General features: G+C 32.5%; 1 protein-coding gene across 1 annotated transcript in view; it reads right to left on the reverse strand.

Moving 5' to 3' along the window:
* LOC118187884 (uncharacterized) overlaps window positions 1–26,212 on the reverse strand; it is a 307,145-nt gene that overhangs the window by 1,019 nt on the left and 279,914 nt on the right. The window contains exons 4-5 of the mRNA XM_085814610.1: window positions 17,298–17,431; window positions 15,137–15,317 (exon numbers count right to left, since the gene is read on the reverse strand). Coding sequence (XP_085670736.1) covers window positions 15,137–15,317; window positions 17,298–17,431 — 315 coding nt within the window. The remainder of the gene's footprint in view (window positions 1–15,136; window positions 15,318–17,297; window positions 17,432–26,212) is intronic.

Here is a 26,212-nt window from a genome sequence, read left to right on the forward strand (position 1 = left end):
GAAAACAATTGGACTATTATGTTGCGTCATGTTTTCATGCATACACAGTCTGCATATATTTGCACGCTTTGCCAATACGCGAATGTGAAGATTTTAATTTGCCTTCCCAACCAACACATATGCAACCATTTCTCAGATAGCTGCCATTCAGCAAAAACATTCAGTAATTTATCTTTCGCATTTAATTAATGTGTAATTATTAAATAACGTAAGAGATTTGAATGCAATAAATTTACTTCTAAATAATTTAAATCACCCCAAACAAAACTTTTTTTGACGGCAATCAGAACGTAGACCTTTAGTTATAAATCATCAATTCAGACATTTTAAGATTTTTATCTACCTTATGAGCATAGGAGAAAAATCATCTAAGTAGACATTTAACAGGAATTTTTGCACACCTCTAACAGCAAGACAAGCGGCATCTATCACAGCACTCTAGAGCTCCAGCATCTTAATTCTCTGTTAATTGCATTTACATCAGTTAAGTTATTAAAGCAATTTTAAACGAAATTAGTTCCACAAATTATAGAAAAGATCAGTATTATTTTTATTCAGGATATTTTATTCTGGGGTTTAGCAGTTATCATTAATGAGTTTAGCGTTAATGGTATCAATACCTTTAGTAGCTATAATTACACTAAACATACACTATTTTACACTACAGAGTATACATTTAGTTTCATTAACCATTTATTTTATGCTAATTAGCTTTCTAGTTTCCTGCCAGACTGCTAATTTCTAGTTCGCGCTTATTCATATGAGGTAGGAAAGAGGTAGTATTTAAGGGAAGGTTTTTAAAAATTAGAATTAGAACGTGTTCCACCTGCTAAAAGCCATGTTTTAAATTCTCTTACATTTTGATTTACATCATAACTACTGGTTGGTTCGATAAGCACAAGAAGTGCTTTCTGTTAAAATTTGAGTAAATAAATAAAAGGTTTACTCCTTTCGCAGTCTCTGCGGTAATTTCCAAGACATAGTGATAAGTCGCTTACATATAGTTCTGGTATTTTATGTTGCCAAAATGGACGAGACTCTATAACACTAATACAGAAGATGTAAATTTTAAGATTTTAGAAACTACTTACAGTTTGAGCTTTTCTGCGAGACACCTTTTGACATAATGCATAAATAAAACTTACTGAACCTTACTGAACGTTCTCCAGCAGGCAATGACAGAAATGTAAAGTTTTAGTCAGTTTCTTCACTAGTCATTCCGATAAAAAATACGGGTTCATAATAAACTGAAGGCACAGAGAACCCTATGACATCTTAATAAAATTTAATTTAACAGAAGACACGCTTTACAGTTCTGGAACATTCCACAAAAATTCTCGTACAGCTTTTCTCAGTATTACAGAACACAATCAGAATGCACTTCAAACTAAGAATTTAAAACTAACTACGTTAAACATAACGCAATTCATGGTCTTTGGCGTATATAGTTTTCATCCGGCCGCCGAGAAATCTCTAGTAAATTCCTTTTCTGGAAAATAATGGAAAGTATATACGATTAAAGATACATCTAAGGGGCAGATACGGTTCCAGTTACATTTCTAGATTAATTACATTGTTTCAAACAGCAATACCAACTACGGTTATACAGGAACTGAACAATCGCGAAATGGTCGAGAAATTTCGTTACAAAAATTAACCGCCAAAATGGCCTCCTGCTTAGCGATATCTCGCTGATGTAGAGAGATATCCATTTATTTAGTCAAATGTTAAACAGATTTGCTCTTGTGTTCTTGCTTTTTCGGCAAAGCTTTGCCTCTTTAGATTTTTGTGTTACATTATGCAATAAAAATGATAGTTTCACATATATTTTCACTCAAATTATTTACATATAAAATACATATATAAATTTATGTTATTACATATAAATTTTTTAACGATATTTTAGTTCGTATTCAGAACAAGCGCAGAACAGCTTGCTGATAAGTCAATATACTGTACAGTTTAGAGAAGCCTTTAAGGTGCATACACAGCAGTACCGAACAAAAAATTCTACTTCTTCAATTGTTTAACTCAGCAACATTGGAATCTTATCTCAATGAACTGACTGCAACATATTTATTAGTCCAAAGGGGTTTTGTCCCTGAAGAACTCTTGTTTTCGTTTTGCGATTTTGCGTTTAATCACTATAAATGTCCCTTTCACTTTTCAAACTGTTGCCGCCAAACCTGCATTATATTTGAAGAAATTAAATAATGAAAATTCTGCATAAATGTATGTATATTTCTCGCATTATGGTAAAACAACGGTACCTAGAGCCAACGAATTTTGAACGACGTCATCCTCCTACGAATATGGGCATGTGGAAGACCAAATTTCAAATTTGAAATTTGTTTTTATTATCCATTTCATATTTTGTAAACCTTTAATGAATTTTTGATTAACAAACTCAAAGATTTCAAAGTGAGGCATGGCAACACTCTAAGGGGGGAAAAAACCTTTTTTATCTCCAGCGCGCGGAAGTGTGTATGGGAAATTCTACAGATATGCTCATTTAAAAATTATTTTGCGACATTGAACTGAATTTTATGGTTTAAGCGCAAAGAGCATAATAAATAAATAAAGGTACACACAAAACGTTAAAAAACGCCTCTTTGGAAGTAATTTAAAATATGAAACCTTTTAGATTTGTTTTTATTTAACAATATTTTAGTTTGTATTAAGAAGAAGCACAGAACGGCTTGCTGATATGTCAATGTACTGTACAGTTTTGAGAAACCTGTAAGGTGCATACACTGCAATACCGAAAAAAAATTTAGTTCTTCAATTGTTTAACTCAGCAACACTGCAATCTGATCTCAATGAACTGACTGCAACATATTCGTTACTGTTTTAAATCTTTGATTTATTTCGCTTCTATATTTACTAAATTAATATGCTTAGCAGTCTCCCAAACCAGGCGCCAATACATCTCAAAGCAGAAAAATCTCTTTGGGGAGGGGGAGGGAGGGGCATTTTGTCACTTTAAATCTTCATGCATTTACTTGTTTATGTTTGCGTTACCAATTGAAATAAACTCTCACTCGTCTTCAAATATTTATCTAACTTGTGAATTAGAAATAAAAATAAATATTGGCTTATGAAATACAGGCGATAAACATACAAATATACAAATCGTTACATACATGGAATTTCAGAAAACTATTTGTAAAAGCCTGAAGCAAAGCGTATAAATCTAATTGAAATTAAAGCAGTTTGGAAACCTTTGTGCCTCAGGCTTCAACAGGCTATCATAAAAACAGTGTTCTGGAATCTGAACAAACGCTGATTGATCAAAGCGGAGTTGATACAAAAAAAAAAAAAAAAAAAAAATTCTAGCTGACGAAATCGGTATAGCATTTTTTTTTATATTTCTTCAAATATATTTTAAGTTTAATGATTTATCTATAGCTTATAAATCAAAGGAAGTGCACCGCAAATTATACTTGAAAAAACTCCTTTTTTCACTGACAGAGCAATAATTGAAGTAGTTCTTTACAAACTCTGCTCTCTAAAATAAAATGGATTTAAAGATAAATATGTGACTTTTAAGCAGTGTTTGAGTAAATATTTAAATGATAAATTAAGTTTTGTTATGAGTACGAAATAATAATCACATAACACTGAGAAAGAAAATAAATGATTGAAAACATGCAAATCTATAAATGAAGTTGCATTATTACTGAGTTGGAGAAAGGATATTCTTATAATTTTTAATTTGAAATAAAAATTTAACGTACAAAAATGGAGAAATAAATCAAGGTTTGGTAGTCCCTTTGCTAGCATTCTTGACAAAGAATCGAGTTTCTAAATTTTTATATTACAGCGGTATTTCTTTTTTTTTTTTTAATTTTCTGTTGAATCAGATACCTCCCGTTACATGAATACGAAAAATAATTGTACCAATATGCTTGCCTTCAAACCATCAGTGAAGTCTGTTTTCTGTTATATTACTGCTTTCACTATAATATCATTTAAATTATTTAAAATGTTATATTTTTTAGTACATTTTTTACTTCATATGTTAGGTAATTTCTTAGTTGTTCCGCTAAAGGTTGTCTTCCTTATGACAGACAGATTATGAATTACTAGGCATTTTAGCTTTTACTATTGGTTGAATTGTTTCATGATATATTCGTTATTTTACGTAAAGAAATTTATGTGCAATTTTCTGTGTACTTCATGAAAAAAATATCATTAAGTCGTATTATGTGTTTCACAATAAATAGAAGAATATAATTATAATCATGTGAAATCACACTTGGAGTGCCTTGTGGCAAGGTCGCATAGATTTTCTTTCTTAGGTCGTCCAGGTAGACCGAATTCCGAATGCAATGGCGCTTCTTTCACGACAGAGGAGAAATGCTCTTGAAACGAGGTTCCTCTGTTAATTATTCGAGTTTCGCCCTCGAAGATCACTCCAACGGCTCCAGGGATAAAAGAAATCTTCCACTGGGGTCGGAATGTATCCATCTCTGTTATATACGAGTGGATGATTCCCCTCCCCGGGGATCAGTGAAAGTAAGGAAATCGTGAGTGAGAAAACGTTTTGGCAGCGAGGAGCCTTTTCTGAGATGAGCTAGGACCTTTTTCCTGGGGCATTTTGGCCCGCTAGAACTATGATCCCTAGTGTACGTTATTGATAGCGCACATTCCTGTTTAACAAATTTCTGAAATTACGGGGCTGAATGTATCCACGTTTTATACCGTCTTGAACCGCACATCTTATTTTTGGTTATTTTATTAAAATTCATATTATCATTAGAACTCGAGTTAAAAGTTTATTTCAATCTTGGATAACAACAGCGGCTCTGGGTAGCGGATTCGGCCGCTGCACCACAGCCTGTTGTTTCTGTTGTGTGAGTCATAAACAAGTACTGCGTGCGAACAAACAGAGATAACGTTGATCTTATTCAATCAAAACAAACAGTTCTCTTGATTTCTGTCATATTAGTGTTGGTCATTATTCATGAAAAATTATAAGCCGCTAGTTTAAAGACCCAGAAATAGCATGACTAATTTTCCAAACCTCCATATTTTTAAATGGAAACGTTGATATCCATAGCTCATCACCAGTTGAAAGCTCACAACGAACAAGAGACCACCAAATGCAGTGAGACATTTTAATCTCAAACTGTCAATTGTTAATCACTATTTTTCTTCCTATACTAGTTGTCCTTTGTTTATTAGTATATTGATGTATTGCAAATAGATCAGCTTTTTGCCATCGACGATAAATATGTACCAAAATCACACGCAATTGGATTATCCAATATCTGTTTGCAGTTGCTGACTCACTTCTACCACTTGCAGGCATTTAGACATGGAGATTCAGTTCATGAATACAGTGATCGATTGTACAATGCGAAGATTATGAATGTGTAACATGTACAGGGTTCTCGAAGTGAGAACGTTTTAACAGCAATTTTAAGAACAATTTAAAAACCACTTTTTTAACGATAGCTTAACGTTTATGGCTATCAATTCTGTAGGCAATGAGACGCATCTTTACGTAATGCATAGAATCTACGACAAACGACGAAGAAATTATAATCGTTTAAATTACCAATTCGACAAAAATAAAACTACCAATTTTTTTAAATATGCGTATTGTTTTCCTCTTATTTACCTTCTTTAATTAGATGAATGCCTATCAAACATTTTAAAATCTAGATTTCTAAAACTGATTCTCTTGTGTTAAGAACTGCAACAAATTTCAGTATTTTTGAATTAATTCTTTTAGTGAGAAGTCTTTTACATGAATCTCTGCTCAGGCACTTGCTTTTCCATTCTTCATTTTAAATATTAGATTCATCAAAATTTGTTATGTTTATTTGGATTTCCGTTGCAAAATAATCTAATTTCTCTCTAAGGTTTCGCTTCATTGGTTCCCATTTTACTTCATTGACAGCTTCATTAGCATTACTGTTTTTATAATCGCTTTTCAAAGTCAATGATAATGTTTGTTTCAATTTGTGTTCGCAATTTTATTTAGAAATTTTATTTCCAGTTACTCATGTTTAATTCACAAGTGAATTGAAAGATTAGTTTTTGTACGATAATTTATCAGAGTTATTTATAAGCATTTTAACAGTTGACAGGAAAAAACAATAATTCTTTCTTTGGCTTATTCATTAGATCCTCATTCATTAGATCCTCATTTAAGGTAAATTGCTTTTATATTTTCAGCATTTATTTGCATTTAATTTCGTAAGCAAGAATAAGTAATGAATTTATGGACATTTACGTTTTCATAAATTTATCAGTCTTCTGAGGACTCAATAAAGGAAGAAAATTTTTTCAGCACGTTTTCATCCTCAGAATTGAATTTTTTTATCATTCTGGAATTGCCTTCACTACATTACAGTATAAAACCTTTATAATCATTCCAAAATGCCTTGTCATTCCGTTTTCAATTGACTTAACTCGTTTCATACCAGTGGTGTCAAAAATTCCTTTCTATTCTTTCTTTATTTCTTTAAATCTTGCGCAATGAACGGGGCATCTTGTGCGACGACATTTTGTGTAATGAATAAGGGCAGAAACATAAATGTTTGATGATGAGGAATACCCCTAAGCTTGGCACCAAAACTGTTATCATTTAGAACAACTCAAAAACCGCAAGTCTTCATCTATACTAAATGTTGGCATGTCTTTGACATTTTTACCTCTTTTCTCTTGATAATGATTGATTCCTTTATTTTCTGTTCTTTTATTCGTATTTCGAAGAGCATTCGGATTTCGAATTAATTTCAATAGATTTGCATACCTTAGCTTTCGAAAACGAAATCGTATTATTTCTGAAAGGAAATTAAATTTTGAAGAAATTTTCCTTTTTTACTGAAATGAGTGTTAGTGAAAAAAAGTACTCTCAGAGGTTTTGATTGAGATCGTTATAAAGCTGTTGCTTCCATCTAACCAATGAAGACTAGACTAGAAGAGAAACACGCTAATGTGACAATCAAAACCGTAAAAAACAACCTTATATTTAGCGTAGGTATAATGAAACACTCAATCGATTTCGAGGGCAGCTAAAGGTCCCTCCTCATCAGGAGAAAGAAATACATAGAAAGAAGAAAATAGGAATCACAGAAACACGTGGTGCTTATCAGCACTGCATGTGGTTATAACTAGATTTTTAATCAGAGTTGCACTGGCCGCCTACTTTTACTGAGCCAGGCTGTCTGATCAAGCATAAAGAAATATTAGCGAAGTTAAAATAGGGAGCGAGGGGCAAATGCACATTACGCTCAAAATCTGAACTTCAAATAATGGAAAGCAACCACTGAACGGATTTTTATACCCTCTGGTAGTACCAAGTGCGAGGAGGTAACGCCATCTATCGGCAAAAATAATTGAATTAAGACAGTAGAATTTTAAAGCCATTAGGAAGGACTGGATTGGACTTCAAATCATTAACTAAACTTTCTAAATCTTTGTGAATGTGAAAAGCCTCAAGAAAATCCAATTCGCCTATGGAAGAAGCCTTTTGGATGATTTTTGCAGACCCAAAATCAAAATTATGGTTAAAAGTCCAGCTATGATACGCTATTGAAGACTTGTTAATTTCCCCTTTTTTGACATAAGATTCATGTTCCTTGATACGAAACTTCAACGCTCTTTTTGTTTGGCCAATATATCTTAAACCACACTGACATGATATACTATAAATGCCCCAAGAATTCAAGACAGAAACGCAATCTTTTAGAATCGAAGGGTGAATTTTATTAATAGGGGAGAAACCGACTTGAAAATTGAATTTCTGGAGAATCCGTGCAATTTTATAGCTAACAGAAGGATAAAATGGAAGCACGACAAGGTCATTGATATTATTTCTAACAGTGGAATGTCTTCTTTGATGGGAATCTGAAAATTTTTTGACGGCTTTATCAATAATCACGGGAGAAAATCCACGGTCAATCGCAACTGCTCTCAAATAATTAAGTTCATTGGTAAGCAAAGATTCAGAGGAACAAACTTTTAGCGCGCAGAAAACATAATAGTAAAAAGAAGCCATTTTTTGCTTAACAGGGTGGCATGACTTGGCATGGGGTGGTAAACAAACTGCAAAGGGTTTACGGTACACAGTGGTGCTAAAATCGGTTTCATTGCGGATTATAAGAATATCGAGGAAGGGGAGGGAATTGTTGGATTCAATTTCAAGAGTGAATTGGATGGCTGGATCAATTGAATTCATAATAGATAGAATCTCGGATAAATCCTCTTTATAACCGTCAAAAAGTGCGAAAGTGTCGTCAACATACCGAATCCAAAGACGAAAAGATAATTTATCAAATAATTTCATCTCAAAATAGTGCATATAAATGTCAGCAAGTACCGGACTGAGAGGATTACCCATAGCCAATCCTTCAACTTGACGAAAATATGCATTTTGGAAAACAAAGTGGGTTTGACTTAGAGAAACTTTAGTAAGCGAAACCAACTCATTAATTTCAGTATGTGTGAAGTGAAATTCCCGAAGCCTAGTTTCAAGACAATTTAGTGCTCCTTCGACCGGAACATTAGTAAACAATGATTTGACATCAAATGAAACCATAATGGAACGAAGTGGGGAAATATTTTTAAGTTTATCAATGACTTCAACAGAATTACTGGAGTCTCTAAATTGATAAATGAAGGCCCATACTGCTCGATCCCTAAAGAACCTTCAACTTCGGACCTCATGAAAGTAAAAAGTGCTATTAAATCTTCCCACATTCTGCCAACTCAGTTGAAGAAATCACTTATTCCGCCTATTACTAATTGCGCTAGACTTTATGCTCTTCCAAAAGTCCACAAAACCGGTATTCCTTTTCGACCAATTGTTTCCAACATAGGTACTGCTTCATATCCTTTGGCCAAATATTTAGTTTCCAGATTTTCTCCTCTACTTGATAACAATATTCACACTGTAAAAAATTCTGTTAAGTTCTAGATAAGTTAGTTATTTAGTTAGTTAGAGATAGAGTTAGAGATTTCAGTTAGCTACTCCTATTCTTGATTTTATTAAAATGCATTTTATTATGCATTAGCATTTGCACAGTAAAACACCTGCTGATGAAATCATATTAAAAGAAAAATGTGAAAGCTTTCGGATTTTACATAACGCCCAAAGAAGCGTTTTTAAAACATTTTGAATATTTCCTTTATTTATTAAGTATCGTGTTCTTCACACATGGAAAACAAAATTCAATTCAACAGCAATATCGGAAAATAATTAAAAAAGAGCATATCTGGATATTTTATTAGAATTTCCTGGACACAGTTTTGCACGCTGGAAATAAAAATGTTTTCTTTTTTCCTTCCGTACAGTGTAGCTATTGCTCACTTTGAAATTGTTGAGGTTTTAATCAAAAAGTCGTTAAAGTTTTACAAAATATGAAATAGATAACAAATCAGATTCCAAATTTAGGCTTCCAGATGCCCACATTCGCGTGATTTTCAAAACATTTTACCAGTTTATTTTGAATATCTTTTATTTTTCAGTAAAATGTAAAATACTGCTTGATATTCTTAAATGATATGTTTTTAACCATCATGCAACATTTGAAGATGTTTGGTGCAGTATTTTTTAAGAAAAGTGTACCGAAATAGCACACTGTCACAAAAGATTCGTCAAAGGTAAGAGAAATAAAACAACTGGTTTTTAAAAACATTAGGCTATTTAATTTACATTTTATGTGCTTAATATTATCTAAAATCTGTTTACTTTAAATGAAAAAAGAATCTAGAGTATACGATTATTTTTGAAAGTTATACTCTAATAACTTTTGTCTCGAAATAGTTGCATTTCGCCTGTCGAGATGTCGCATGTTCCCTTAAAATGCTTTATTCCATACAATGTTGCCACTGCTCATTTTAAAATCGAAGAGTTTTAATTAAATATTCGTTAAAGTTTTATAAAATATGAAAATAAAACAAATTCCAAATTTGGGCTTTCAGATGCACATATTCGGATGGAGGATTACGTTATTCAAAACTTAATGGTGCCGTTCTAGGTACCATTGATTATTCACATAGCGAGAAATATACATATATTAATGCTGATTCTTCATTATTTAATTTCTTTAAATTTAATAGAGGGTGGTAATATTTAGTGGCAAGAATTTAAAAAGTGATTCAATGCTTTAAGTGATTTCACGCAAAATGCAGTTTCGAGACTAATAGCCCTCCTGAGCTAACGCTTCGTTGGGCTAAAAAAAAAGTTTTGCTTTTACATTAACGTCCTACCTTTACAGTTTGCAAAGACGTTCTGAACTAATTTGTACAACCCCCTCCCCCCCCCCAAAAAAAAGAGAAATAGACTTTAAATCAGAAAAAAAAAGAGGCATTCAGAATTATTACATATGTGTAGTATAATTTGGGAAACTTTTGCTGTCGAAGGAATGATGAGGAAAAAAAAAAACATTTAACTAGTGTAATCTTAGGTCAATTAAAACTGCATGATTCTTATTTAAAATAAGGTCTCTCTCTCTTTAAGAGTCCCGGTGGCACAGTGGATAGCGCAGCAACGCCATAGGTCCGGGGTTCGATCCCCGGGCTGGACCAAGGTCGACTCAGACTTTCATCCCTTTGATTTCCATCCTTTGGGTCGATAAAATGAGTACCAAGTTTGCTTGGGGACTAAACACTGGGGGTTCTGCGACAAACTAACCACTTGTTCAGGGCATATGCTTACGCACCCCGGGGCCCACGGGCAAGAAAGCAGATTTCGGGGCACTGCAGGCATTGGCCAGTTAGGGCTGTTACGTCACTGAGTTTTAATTCTGTCTCTTTACTCTTTTTTAATAAATAAACGTATTGTGAATTTAAAGATGATCCTGCCTAAAAAACTAATTCATCTCCCTTTGATGAGCTTTGACAGTATATGATAAAACAGTAGTTATGCCTAATAGTGTATATTTTATTTAATGATACTTTTATTCTAACAGAATCCTAATATATATATATATATATATATATATATATGTAATGAAACTGTGGTTTGAAGGTGGCAGAGTGGAAAGCATGATGATGCAAATTAGCACAACATATCTTGAAAAATCACAATCTTTATTTTTCCCATGCATATCAAATCATCCATTTTCAGACAAGATATTTCTTAATTATATTTGAATAGAATAACTCCCATTTTGAAGTACGACGTCATCTTAAGCAGCTAAGCAGCAGCATCGTTTAAGAGCGTCTTGCCAGCAGGAAAGCTATGCGGTAAAAAAGGGAAGGTAATAGTACTTTCATAGGAAGAAGGCTGAAGTTTCAGTTCACAGTTTTGGTTTAGAATTAATTTGATTGGACGAGAGGCATCTGCATTAAAACGTTACATGAAATAGAAAAGTCTGGAACCTGTGGGAAGAGACGAATTTAGGGGCAGATTACCAAATTTAGAATGTTAATTTTAAGGTCGTCAATTATTTTTCTGAAACAGCCGGCAGGATGGTTTTCTGCAGCCTGAAGCCTCAATGGAAGATTTAATTCAGCTCATCAAATCATCGTTTTGTAATAAATCCAAGATAATCTGAAAGAAGTGAATCATCAAGTTTCTGTTTTCAGTGTCTAAAAAGTAACAGATCATTCTTCTGCTGTAGTATTTTGCAAGTGCTTCAAAAAATAATCACGCGTAGTGTTTACAGATTGAGAGTGGTCTCTCGATAAATTGAGAAGTTCGAATGCCTAATGAAAAGGAAATCATCAGTGAATTACCGTTTAGGAATTCAGCATTACAGCGGGTTCAAGGTCGGTCCGAGTTAGTGTTTGCAAGTATGTGCGACAGAAAATTATTTGCACTTCCGCCTTTTTCAACAGCTGAAAAATTATTACATTCGTGTGAATCTAGCTCAGGAACTAAATTATTTAATGTGCTGCGGATTCTATAGTTTTCATTTCAACTTTGGTTAAAATTTCTGCAATTTGTTTTGAGAAAATCTGAAATTCTTGTTCATTAATTTTTCTAATTTTTTATAATTATGTGTGAGCAAATTAAGTAATTAATTTTAAGCTATTTAAATTATTCATAGGGAAGGATATTAAGATAAGATTTATCTTTTTGAATTTTTGTTGAGAATTTTGAATACGAATTTTATAATTATTCTAAAAATGAAGTTGGTGTAAAAAATAAGTGAAATTATTACAGATACGTAATATGAAATTATGGTAAATGCATGTTAAATTTATGGGTGATTGTATGTTAAGTAGTGTATGATGAGGGTGTACTGGTTCCTTCAACAGAGGCCTGTAATTACCTCTGTACAGTTGTTCCCTCACCCTCTTCAAGTAAGATAATGTTGGAGGCTCTCATTTTATGAGTGTGTGTAATTTTTTTATATTATTATTATTATTATTATATTTTTTGTTATGGAATGTATTAGTGCAGTTCTCAAAGGCCAGTTACCTTATGCAAGGAACGGAGGCCTTTTCAAGTAACTGTCTAGGCACCCTGGGCCACCAGTGCATAGAACACACTGGTTAGCTAAAGAGGACAGCCCTATTGATGGATATGTTTGTTTAGAAGTATTGCGAGGTCTTCCAGTATGGTAAAATAAAGGAATTGTAAATGAAAGATGATAACGGTGAAACCATAAATTCTTAAAATCTAATGTTAAATTATAATTTATCAGTATAGAAATTAGTATCATAAATATTTATGTGCATTACATTTAATTATAAGTAATGATTATGTAAAAGTTTATTTTGTGATATTCTGCGATAACAAGAACTTTTCCTGAAGAATTATGATTATGTGAACTCTAAAACAAAAAGACTTTTGAACTGAAATGCTGAAAAATTCAATAGGACTCTAAAAATTAAAAATTTATTAAAAAATTTATATTTATAAATTATACTTTTATAGAATCAAAATTTTATGATTTATGTTTTTCTTTTTTATTCGCTAGTGCTTTAACTCTTTCTGTTTAGAAAGGCTTCTGTCGCTACGCCTTTTTCTTTTTGAAGGGGGGAAATATGTAAGATAAAAATGTATGAATCAGAATTATAATATAACTATAAACATTAATTCTTCCTCTCTATTCTAAAATCGTAATAACTTCTCTGCATTGCGTCATTCAGATTAATCATGCGATCTTACGTAACCGTTAATACCAGATGCCTCTTGACGACCAATCACCGAATTGTAAACCAAAACTTTTCTCTTCGCGTCCTTCCATCCTTCATAACTACGCACTTCAGCTTTTGCTCTCTACTGTGCTAAGTTGTAATTTCGCTGGCTTGCTTTCTATCCCAACAATATCCAAAATGTAAATCTTCTGTGGAAAGGCACGACTAGAGTGCCAAGTGATTGTGGCCACAAATATCAATTGGAAATAAAAATGGAATTAAAACTGCCTCGACTGCCAAGCTCTTTAAATACTACGCAATCAAAATTCTTCTTTAATATGGATCTAAGCACGCATCGACACTGCTCCGGCTTTTCCTTGTTTTGCTCTTATTATGACATATATATATGATGTACCAGCTTTTGTCTGGAATAAATAGTCAGGAATAAATAATGGTGAAGAATCATAGACGCAGTCGAAGCTCAAAATATCAGACGATAAGTTTAAAAAACAGGATCCATTTATTATTTTTCAGGAGAAATAGCAGTTACAAAAATCAGATCTCCGGAGTAAATAAGAAAAAACTACTGATAACTTTTATATGAAGTTTACTGCATCGTTACATTAAAAAAAAGACACCGATATTTTTTTGCGAGCCTTTTTATAGCCTCTGTAAAGGCGAAGCTTCGAGGAAATGACGTCAGTAATTCCAGTTCGTTAAATATCTCCAGAACATTCTATAACTGTCCGTGTAGAAAAGGCGGGAAAAACAACTTGATTACGGGGCTGTGGATTTAATTCTGCGTACTTTCAAATAAGAGACCGTCGGCATTAAAAATGGAAAGAACATACAGTTAGAATTTTAAGTGTATTTTTGACTATGGAATTTTATCATTACATACATATATATATACAAACCTTTTCATTCCGAGATTTCAAGCTATTTTCATAAAATTATGAACATGATTTTAAAATATTGACATGTATGGCGTCCGACGAAATCATCGCGGACGAAAACGTCGCGGAGACGGTACTAAACACCGAGGGAGAAAAGAAGTAAAAGGGAAAATATAGCAGTTCTTTTTTTTAAAACATGGTAGTGCAAAATATCGTGGTCGAAAATAAAGCGATTCAAAAACGTAGCAGTTTAAAAACATCTTCGTCGAAAATATCGTGGTAAAAATAAAGTACGTGCAAATCATCGCATGACGATAACTTCACAAATATGCGTTTTTCAGCTTTTAAAAGTTGTTACCTTTAAATGAACTGATAAACTTCTTATGAAAAAGTAAAAAGGAAACTTAAGCATTTAAAACTGTAAATACGTAGAAAATTAACACGACTTCATAGCACTAATAGAATTTTGAATTTACATAGTTAATTAACAAAAGTTATTAATAAATTAATTTTTTATAAAGTTTTACTGATAAGTTTTCATGAAAAATACAGTCTAAAAATATTTAGAAAAAGGAAGATAAATACCTACTTCAGGTTACCTCTATAGAAATTACTTAGTTAATTTTCAAATTATTTTCTTTCAGGTTTGGTAATCTGTTACTGTTTTAGTGAAAATTATATCTTGTTTTGCTTCTGTTTATTCTTAAGTTGTCGCTAACATTTTTATTTTCTCTTTCCCTCTTTCCTTCTTGCCCTCTAAAATCATTACGCAAAAATACATTTACAACATTTAAACCAGTAACGCGCATGTGTGCGATATTATCGTCATGCGGTGATCTGTAGGTACTTTATTTTTTACCTCGACGTATTTGACGAAGATGTTTTTAAACTGCAAAGATTTTGAGCCGCTTTATTTTCGACCACGATATTTTGTACCACGATGTTTTAGAACTGCGATGTTTTCTCTTTGCATTCATTTTCTCCCACGATGTTTTGTACCCCGACGTTTTCACCTTGCGTTGTTTTCTTTCGCGATGTTTTCGGCTGTAACCGACATGTATATCTAAATTAATACTTAAGTTAATAAAAACTACAACCAGCCCCCTTTTTTTAGTATCTTATATATTACAAATGAAAAAAGCACCGGTCTTTGGGATTCTGTATTAAAACTTGCATAAAAATGGCTTAATTACCTGCTGCTATGATTTCTTTTACTGTCACTACATGTATATGCTTAATAGTGGCTACGCACTTAAGAGTTACTTTTCCGTTATGCAAAACATCGGGTTTGAGCCGGAATCTCAGTGCTAAACTGGAGCTCTCCAACTGATCCGGGTAAACAAACACTTCCTGGTCTGACATTTCAGATTGAGCCTAGAAATAAAAATAATATGTCGTAATATTTATTCTAACAATATAATACATATAATTTAAAATGTGACAATGTATACGAATTAAGTTAGGAAAATTTATCTATGATACATTATCAGAAAAGTTTATTATAAAATTAATAAAGATTTTTCTGGTGAGATGGCATACACAGGTGTAAAGCTTACTAGTATATATCTATGTATAAAAGGCTAGCACTAGCCATTTTTAGTATTTTGCCACTACTAAGGGCAGACGTGGTGCTCAATTTATTATGCAGGCACCAAATAGGCGGCAACCGTTACCACTTATTGAAGGGACAGACAATTTACATTCATGCCTTCTCCGGGATCCGAACCCGGACCCTTTGGTATCGCAGTCGGCTTTCCTTATAACTATACCGTCTGGGCAACTACTGGTATATATACGGTTATGAAGTTTGTGTTTAGTTAATTTTTTTTAGTAGAATTATAATTAAAATTGGTTTATTTCCCGTGCAATGCAGGGCGTGATAAATCTTAAGAGAAAGTTATGCAGAAAAATAAAAAAAAATATAAGACCAAGTGCATTTAACATTGAATAAATGTATATATCCTTATTTGTATTGAGACTGAATTAATGCAACTACTGTGTTAGCTTTAAGTGCAATTCTATACTTTTGCTTTCCACCAGAAATCTCGAGAAGCAGAAATTACTAGAGTTTCTCGCCAGCGATTTAAAGCTATAAAAAGGAAGAGAGAGACTATCTCATCTCAGTAGTTGTTTAGTCAGCTGCTTTTTTTTTTCTTTTTAGTTCAGCGTGAAATCGGATTAGCTTTCTCTTTGCAATGTATTCTATTTTAACGTTTTTTTAGCAGTTTAATGTATAGCTACTGATTATATTGTGATATTGAACGAATATCTCTGTAGAAAATTCCAGCGTAGTGTTATATTTCTTTTGATAAGAATAAATTTTATTAATCTTTTTGTATTCAATTTATTCCGAACCGTACGCACGCAACAATACAAAGTGGTCGAAAAGTCCCTTCACAATCCAATTCTTTAATTGTAACTCGATTAATACTTACATTTGTTTGTGCAAAACATCCGTATGTGCATCACATTATCCGTTCACATCCTCATATGCCTGAATGCATGGACTCCATGCCTGAATGTATCCCCACTCATTTGCTTTAGCAGCTTGCTGGAAGGCATCAAGCACACTTTCATGCAAAGCATCTTTGTCCACCTACTGCTTCTTCCTGACGTATGGTTTGATGATTATTCCCCAAAGGGTCGTAAGGTCCAGACTTTGAGGCGACCAAGGATAAAGGGCTGGTGAATCCAAAACACTTCCCAAGGTGAAAGATTTTTTATCCCACGTGATCAAAGGCTGGCGACATGAGCCAACAGAATTGTCATTAAGTGCTGTTTCAAAGTGAAGTCTACTATATCTGTGACTACTCTTCACCAAGCACAGAAAGATGAGTCAGCGAATTGGTCATCAGCGTAGACGCTCAGATTTCGTTCCCGTCCCCCGGATAGTTGCCATATCAGTGATCTGAATGGGAGGTTGAAAACTTAAATATCTTACCATCTTTCACTATTACACACATTTAGTGTGTAATAGTATAAGATTATTTAGTACAGAAGTGAAGAGAATTTCTGGCCACAATGTACATTAAATTACGCATAGAAGCTGATTTTTATCATGATTAAAATTAACTCACCTATATATAAATTTTATTGAAAAACGCTTCTATTACTAAGTCGCAAAGTGTATGTTTCGCAAAACTCATCAGCATAAGACAAACCCTTTAAATGGGTTTTATATAATAAAAGAGTGTAATCAGGAGTTAGTAATTCTTATTATTTACCTTTAGTAACAGTTTTGTGTCTGCAAAGACAAAATGCAATACCTTGATGCCTTAAAATAAGATAATCTTATTGTACAGAATACAGCTTTTAAGATTCGAGATTTTCAATACTTATAAACACGATACTTACTAACTGATCATTGATGTACCATTTGAGGTCTGGTGCAGGCTTTGATTTTCCAGAATTACATAAGATGGAGACATTATCGCCTACTTCGTAATCCGATTTCTCTTCCGTAAGCACAGGTCCATCCGAAGGGGGAACTAAGGAACAGATATTTTCATTAGAAAAGTTCCATAACAAATTAGAAAGCAATCATCAATCAATGTCTCAAATTTAAACAGCCTTGAAATACAAAATATTAGTTGAAACGTTTCTAAAAATGTTTCGGTATTTTGTAGAGTTCTTAGGTCCTTTTTTATTCCTGGAAGCTGGAAAGGTGAAAATAAGTAATGCCCTCGCCGGGACAAGAAACTGCACCTCCTGAATGTTCACCTCGTGTGCTACCATTACATTACGAAGGCATGCTAGAAATAGGGTAAAAATGCGTTATAATTTGCATTAATAAATGTTGGACAAATATTATATAAAACATTTGATGTGGACCCACCACATGACTTCTTTGTACGGCCTATTAAATTATGCATATTTTCTGCTGCATTTCATTTAAACGTATTTTCTCGAAATTCATTTGAGATATATTTCTCATTCAGATAATTCAGTTCTCACTTCACGGCAGGCCAAAAGTGCACACAAACTCAAAATATCTTTATTAAAAATTGATAAATATAGAAAAAAATAAAACAACAAATACAGCTAAAACAACTATAAAAGCAATTTCTACAATTAAACTTAGACTTTCTACACGAGAACAAGCGATTCGGCCAGGGTGCAGGAAGACAGATCTTTCGGTGCACAAAACTAAGAGTTAACTTTTGGTCCCACTTGGCAAAAAGACACTGAAGGTGCAGACGCTGACTTAATTCAGTATTCTGCTATGTTATAAATGTAAACAAATATAGATGTTTCGTTAAGCTTAGCTACACTTAAACAACTTTTAAATTATCAGTAATTCTATAACTATTGTATTCAGATTAACTAAAGACATAAAAACATAATTCACTAATTTTTAAGCAAAAAATGCACAATTTAATAACATATAAGAATACCAAAAACTGAGCTCACCGAGCCGGATAACAAAGTGGGTATACATACCCAAGTAGCACATGACGCAGCAAGGACGTTACTACGTACTACGACCACTTTGCAACCTCTCGGACTAGTTTCCAACGTCTTTGCTACGTCATGTGCTACTTGGGTATATATATATATATATATATATAGAGAGAGAGAGAGAGAGTTTTATTGCAGCCGATTGCAACTAAAACGCGAGGTATAGAACTACATGTTATAGCAGCCACATATACAAAATTTCAAGGTTCTGAGGCTCTCATTTTTGAGTAATGCAAGATACATACATGCGTGCGTATGTATGCAGCAGTACATACATACGTACGTATGTATGTATATACGTACGTATGTATGTACTGCTGCAGTTTCCTACTTAAGCAGTACGTACGCACTGCTTCCTACGTACATACGTACATTCAGACGTCACGAAAAAATGTATTCTGAATGCATTTAAATCAATTTTACAATCTGTTTGGAGGAAAAGAGCCCTTTATTTTGGCCTTACATACAGGTGTCACGCAAAAACCCTTAAAATGCAATCGATAGCGGTCAAAATGGGTATTTTCGTTGAAATATGACACCCGAAAGTTTGAGCGACTACAAGTTCCTTTACTTCGTATAAAGAAGGAAGAAAAACGATTTTATTTAAATGACAAATTAAAAGTCTTAAGTCTACATTTTTTCTCCCGGAGAAACATCTGTATGTAATTTTGTCAATTTCAACATGCAAGCATTTCAGTAATTAAAAGTGACTTCCTTAAATGTTTTATTAGAATCTCTGCAACCTAAGTCTCTTATGTATATATTTACATCTATTCTTCTTAGCTCTCATTACAAATTAAATCTTCTGAAAGTATAACTTTTAGATGCTAATTTAAGCAAAATAAAATTCTTAATAAGATTTAATCCTCTGCATCTGGACGTTCTGCAATTGCATTTACGCACCTTCGTAATATGACACGCGTCGTGCTTTGAAATTCTAAAACGGGATAAATGAGAAACGCCTAGTTCTTGAATAGAAGGATTAAAAAAACGTACAAAAATAATTTCCATTAATTTCGTAGACTTTCAGGGCTCCGTGCTCTTATTAACGTATTAGTCACTCATTAATAAAGAGACAATTCTCTTTATAAAATAAACAACTGAATATTTATGTATGTCATTGCTTTAATTTCCTTAACGTATGCATATGCAATTATTTCTCAGGATGTATTATCTAAAAATTAATTAGATAATCTTAAATATCGAAATCTCAATATAGTTCAGCTAATTGTTGCAACCCATTAAACATATGGGAAGCTACAATAATGCAAAGGAAAATATTACATTAGGAATAATGAAATTAACTCGAAAGTCAGCGTTAAAAGACTTTAAAAGCTGATATTTATTTTTGCTTTTGTTAGTAATTACTATACGATATGAGTAAAAATAAACAAGTGTGATTAATTTTGACAAAACGAAACGTTTTCGATATTTTTTTTTTTTTTTTTTTTTTTTTTTTTTTTTTATAAATAGGAGGAAAGTCTTCTTATACGCTTTGATGTTAGCACTGTTTAAGTGGTAACATCAATTTTTTTAGAATTTTAATAGAAATAGAAATAATAGAAATCTATCAGTCTTGTAGATTTATGTTGCCGTTCTATGTATGATCTTCAGAGATATGGAAAACTCTCATTTCACGCGTAATTTTTTAACAACCCTTAGTTTTTTCTTAAATTTAGCCTTCCACAAACTGTAGATGAATTAACATTTTAAAATATAAGCGGTGGTTTTTGAAGTTATCAAAAAGCGTTTAAATTTGCTATATTAGTTTATGGAGAGAAAGAGTTTATGCATGTATATTCCTGTATATATTGTTGCAAAATGTATAACCGCTTTAAGATAGCTTCCCCGCAAAGCAGGTTTAGGGTTGCAGAAAATGACAAGGAAAGGCAGGGTTTTCACATTTGATGACAAATCGCCCATTTGGCGACATTTGGTGACAAAATTGGTGATATGCCATAGATGGAGAACCTTGTGGAACCAATCCTTACTATAATTAAGATACAATAACACGCCGAACAAATATTAATTCATAAGTCAAACAACAAAAATCAGCGCTATATTTTCAAATTTTCACAGGACTAGTTTCGATGGTTTTACCGAACCATCATCCTCAGCTGCAAAAGCGCAAATGAACCAACATTTTGCATTTTGCGCAAATGAACCAACATTTTGGTTCATTTGCGCTTTTCAATTCACTACAATTTTTATGTCAAAATTGTAGTGAATTTTAAATTTAATTCACCACACTACAATGCAATAAGAAGTGTAATCTCATGGCACCAAAAATACATAGCACGTCATTAACAGTAATAATCTTTTCCACACTGGTAACAAAATGTTAACGAATGGTATGGAGGCGTACTGTTGAGTCTAAGCAAAGGCTTCCTAAGCGTAGAGAAAATGATCTCATCGGAAGCCATGCCCGATTACGAGGATGCATTTTTCCCTATGCACGTGGTGCGGTCCAGAATCCTTATATGCTACCGGGAAAATGCCTAAAGGGAACACCAAATATTAAATTTAAAAACTGCACAGAATTTTACTCGGCAGAAAAAACACACAAATTTCAATAAAAATGTATTATATATATATAAAAAAATTACAATGAAATAAGAAATATCCCCTAACACGAATATTAATTATCGTAATAAATAAATTAACCAACTTTCCGTTGCAAAATCTTAAGAATTCAAATAGTAAAAAGGAAGTTAAGAACTTCGTTTAATAAAAAAATCATGCAAAACATTTTATATAACTAAAATTACATATAATTAATTAAAGCATAATATAGAAAGATTACAATGAAATAAACAACAAGTCTCATAATTTCAAGAAAAAACAGTCAACAGTCCAGTATCTAAAGCAATGAATGAAAAACTGTTGCCAAAACCACATTTCTAAAAGAATGAAACTCTCATCAGAAAGCAATAAACAATCAAAATTGTGCTTTGTGGGTGACATAATTCAAAATATACAAACCTCTTTGCCATTACCTAATAAAGAGAGAGAGAAACAAAAAGGAAATTCTTTGTGTTGTGCCTCGCGAGACACTTGCGCGTCAGAATAAGGAAATTGCGATGCGCGTGGTGAGTGTCCAACAATCAAAAGTGAATAAGCAGCATTTTATCTCCTATTTTTAACAGTCAGCAGTCCAGTATACAACGCATTGAATGAAAAACTGTTGCCAAAACCACATTTCTAAAAGAAGATAAAATAAATTAAAAAAATCTATTTCGAATTTTGGAAACATCGCTTCGGCGTGTACTGGCTCTTGTCTAGATGCACCAAATTTCGTAGCCCTGGGTCTATAAGCTTACGCACAGCACGGACGAAAGAAACACACACACACACACAGAATCTTTCTCTTATTATATGTAAAGAGAGATGCATTATAAGTTATTCGTATATTTGCTCTGTACCTCCCCTCAGAGTTTGTACCATGAATTTGGGATCACCTTGTATATATTTAGACAGAGAGAATAATACAGAACATAACCTTAAACTTTTATTTCCCGAAAACTACTGTTTTCGATTACGAATTAAATTATGTATATATACAATTAGTGATTCTGACTTCAGTGTCCCCTGGCCTAGCGTTTTGCAGCATTAAAAATGTTTTTAAATCCCAATCATCGAGTAACATTTTCTGCATGAATCGTTTAAACCTGGATACATCGTGAGTCTGTCTAAAACATTTCGGAAGAAAAACACTTTAAACAAATTTTCTGCTCTATCACCACGGATTGTTTGGGAGTTATCATGTAAAAAGAAAACTACTTCTCCATTATAAATAATGGTTGATGATGGAGGATTAGAAGGCTGATAGCTGACAGATTGTTGAGACCGAACTACTTACAGTTTTTTGGGAGGAAAGAAAAACAAATCCCGTATGTTTCTTAACGGTAAAGCAGGTAGAACAATTGTTTGAAGCAGTCTGAAAATTGTCTGATATAAATAAATGTGTGATATCAGCCTTATATGGCTGACTGTTGCAAATGAAGAGCTGTTTAAGAAAATTTTTCTGCCGGCTTTATCTTGAAAGATTGGCGTGTGATTTTCCACCTTCCTCCGAAGTATATAATATTGTACGTTTTCACCCAATCAGCCTCGAACTAAATAACTTCACCTGGAGTTCATGGTTGGCAGTCCCTGTGTTTATAATAAAGAACTAGTTGATGTGGCAACCTAACTCGTTGATCGGCTGTTGTATATGGTATGAAAAAAACTATAGAAATTGTACTAAGCAAATTGTACAAAGTTTTTCCAAATGTTTTAAATATAACATACGCCCTTCACATTGTGCTTGAACTATACTCGTGTCCGCGCTTTATTTTTACTTACATACAAAAAAAGATAATGATATTCATACAGCGTTTAATTTTAGTAAAATGGTCTGGTATGTCTTCAAAGTAGCATTGGAAAGAATCTGTGAAGCAGAGATTCAACGGTCGTTTAGAAGCAGGGTAAATAATCATGAAAACAGAGAGACGTGCGAACATTTCAAGACAGACATTCTCTCACGCTGTTAAGGGGTGTTAGAACCCCAAAATCTTCAAAAAATTGTGATTTTGGGTTTTTGCATTTTCAAATTCTCTATACTTTTATCTTTCTAAAAATACCATTCTTTAATCTCTATGTAAATTAGAACTGTAAAAAATCTAGTTTTAATTTGTCATCTACTGCTTTGATCAATGAGGATTTTTACATAAAAACGCGTTTTGCTCCAAACGTGATTTTTTCATACTCTATATACCTTTTCTCAGGAACTACTGCTCACAGGTATCTAAACTTTTTATGGCTTATTTATTAGGTTCCCTAATATTTACTGAAATGAGCCTTTTGTAATAAACTTAGAAAAAAAATGAATTTTTTGTGTGAGAAAAGTGCTAAATTTGACTATGCATAACAAAATATTCTGTAATTTACTCTAAAATTCAAAATGCTTCAAAAGCTCATTTCAATATAATCAAATAGGTATACTTTAATTACAAAAAAAAGTCAAGCTTGTATCTACAGCAGATTTTGAGAAAAGTTACATCGAAAATGGCCAATTTAACATTGTCGGTATAGGGGTTTCTGATATCCCTTAAAATAATTTCATATCTCTGATGCTGTTGAAAGGAAGCCAAAATATGACAACTGTTTCTTGAAATGAAAATTTTGCAATAACTGCTCATCTAGCATGAAGTCTACTGCTCAACAGCTTAGTTCAGAACTTGCAGTCGCTACTAGAACTATTATATCGCGGCAACCGTATCCAGAAGACTTAATGAAAAGGTCTAACCACCGGTATATGTTTCACTGTCTTCCCTACAAAACGACGGATCACTTTAATTGGCGCAAATAACACCCTAACTTGTGTGAGTACTAGTAGTCTCTTGTCCGCTTTACTGATGAGTTGAGGTTTAGTTTAACATCTGATTCGAAACGTGTTTACATCTACAGTGAGAGGAACGTGAATATTTTTTTCGAACATTATGAAACGTGACCGCTTCAGTAATGTAGGTGTGACTGATTAATGTTCGCCCACGCACGTTTTCAGCAGTGGAAACGAAAGGGAAGATGAGGTTAGCTGAGACACATTTGACTCAGCTAAAGAACTGAAATTTTCTTTTTCTTCTGAGAGAGAGATTCAAAAGGATTTACACAACTTTAATTTTTATATTGTTTCATATCATTAATTTAGATCATATGTTGGCAAGATAAAGTGTCACAACTTTAATTTTTATATTGATTCATAACATTAATTTCGATCATATGTTGACAAGATAAAGTTAGTAGTATACAAAACACTATAGGTGATATATTTGTATTACTAACAGGAGATATTTAAAACTATGAAATAAAAGAATTATAACAAATGAAATATCTATCAAAATATCAGGAATTCGAACATTTTCCACAAACGGCATACACTGTTTTGGGAGCAGTGCCAGCAGAACTAGATACGCTTTGCATGTGAATTATTCTGTTGAGCAGAATATTCAGCAATAAATATTGTTTGCAATGACGTATTAATATGACGAAAAGTAACTATTAACCTCTCAAGATTATGCATGACTACTAAAGTCGAGTTCACTAAATTGGCAAATTATTTAGCATGGCTCACCATCATTCGTGATTACGAAAACTTTTAAAAGCCACAAAATTTACTACAATAAACTCTTGCATTATCTTTACATAATTTACATATCACTCATGTCCCCGATGTTATGTGAAGTCTGCAAGTGTTTCGTTCTAACATATTTGCGAATTTTAAATTTTCATAAGATGTTTATGGTGATTTTGTGATAGTAAATAATAAAATATTTTTCCTTTTTGGATATTAGTAGACGTGTAATTCGTCTGATAGCTTTCTAAAACTCTAAACGTTTTGAAAGGAATTCTTACTTTCATAATTCTAAAAAGTATTTTTTTAGGAATTTATAAGTTCACATTTCTTTGAATCAATCTGATTCTTAAAATTTGCTATTCTTAAAACTTTAAATGTTTTGAATCTAATTTTAAAATTTAAAATTTTTCACTTTTATATTTATTGAAAAATCTACGTATGATCAAAAACTCGCACTTCAATCTGGCCTAAATCAAGAAAAAAACTGTAGCTAATTTTAATTTTTAGGATAATTCAATACCTCTACGAATATAATTAGGAATTTATTAAATTTTACTCTATCCATATTCAGGCAAGGTTATTTCTACTTCCGTTTTTCAAATATGCACAAGAAAAGCGAATGTATTTGTCACAATTTATGTTAGTTATTGGTTGGTATATTCTATAATTTAAAAATTTTTATTTAAAAGAATTATTGCCGTGCTTCCTAATTATAGATCTTTGCTATCGTTTGAAACCATTGATGATGTACCATAAGGAATATTTACAAATAGTTCAAAATATTAAAGCTAAATAAATTAATAAAACATTAGTGCTATTAATATAAAAGAAAAGAATTCATTATTACTCATACAAACATTTCCCCCATTTTGCATAATCGTAGATCTCAAAGCCACGACAACAGAAAGAAGAAAACAGCTGTTTTTATTTTTCGTCAGACATTATTCTACTAATTATGCAGGCAGCGGCAGCATTTTATTATTTTATGCTATATAAACGTGAACATTTTTTTAAAGATGTTGCTTTTTGTATCTGTTTTTTCTCTCTTTCATAAGGCATTTTTTTCAGCATCAGGGAAGAACGCTCTTCAGCGAAGATAATTACGAAGATATATTTCGCCATGGAAAAACCAACAGCAACGGAAGAATTCATCACAGAATTAATTCAGTTTTTTTTTACTAATGCATATTCATTTTGATATTCACAAATAGAGACACAACTAAACATAAAGTTATCAAAAGTAAATACATTTTACAGTGAATCCGATAAAAGACAGATCACCTGTAATTAATAGAAAGCGAATAAATGGAAAAGCCGATAAAAATAACTTAATCGTTTTTATTTATGGACTTTCATTAGAATATTTTAAGAAAATATAAAAGAAAATAAAAGAAGATAAAGTGCATAATGAATAATTATTTATATACTTTTAATTAAATGATTCAAAAATTTAAATAATTAATGGACAGAAATTTTTAAAATTTCAAATATTACTTTGTGAATGGCTTTTGTTCGTTCTCATTAATTATTCATTAAATAACCTGTCTTTCAAGATTACATTTTGAAGTTAATTGATATTTTAAAGTGGCAACACGAGTATGTAGAAGATTTAGTTTTAAGATTTATTGTAAGAAAGGTGTAAGTGTCTTGAATATAATATATATTTCTCACAGAAATGACATAACTAAGAGTGTTG

Source organism: Stegodyphus dumicola, chromosome 4, assembly GCF_044657685.1.
Source record: "Stegodyphus dumicola isolate Sdum_Otavi_A_Nest chromosome 4, ASM4465768v1".
In the NCBI taxonomy this organism is placed as follows: domain Eukaryota; kingdom Metazoa; phylum Arthropoda; class Arachnida; order Araneae; family Eresidae; genus Stegodyphus; species Stegodyphus dumicola.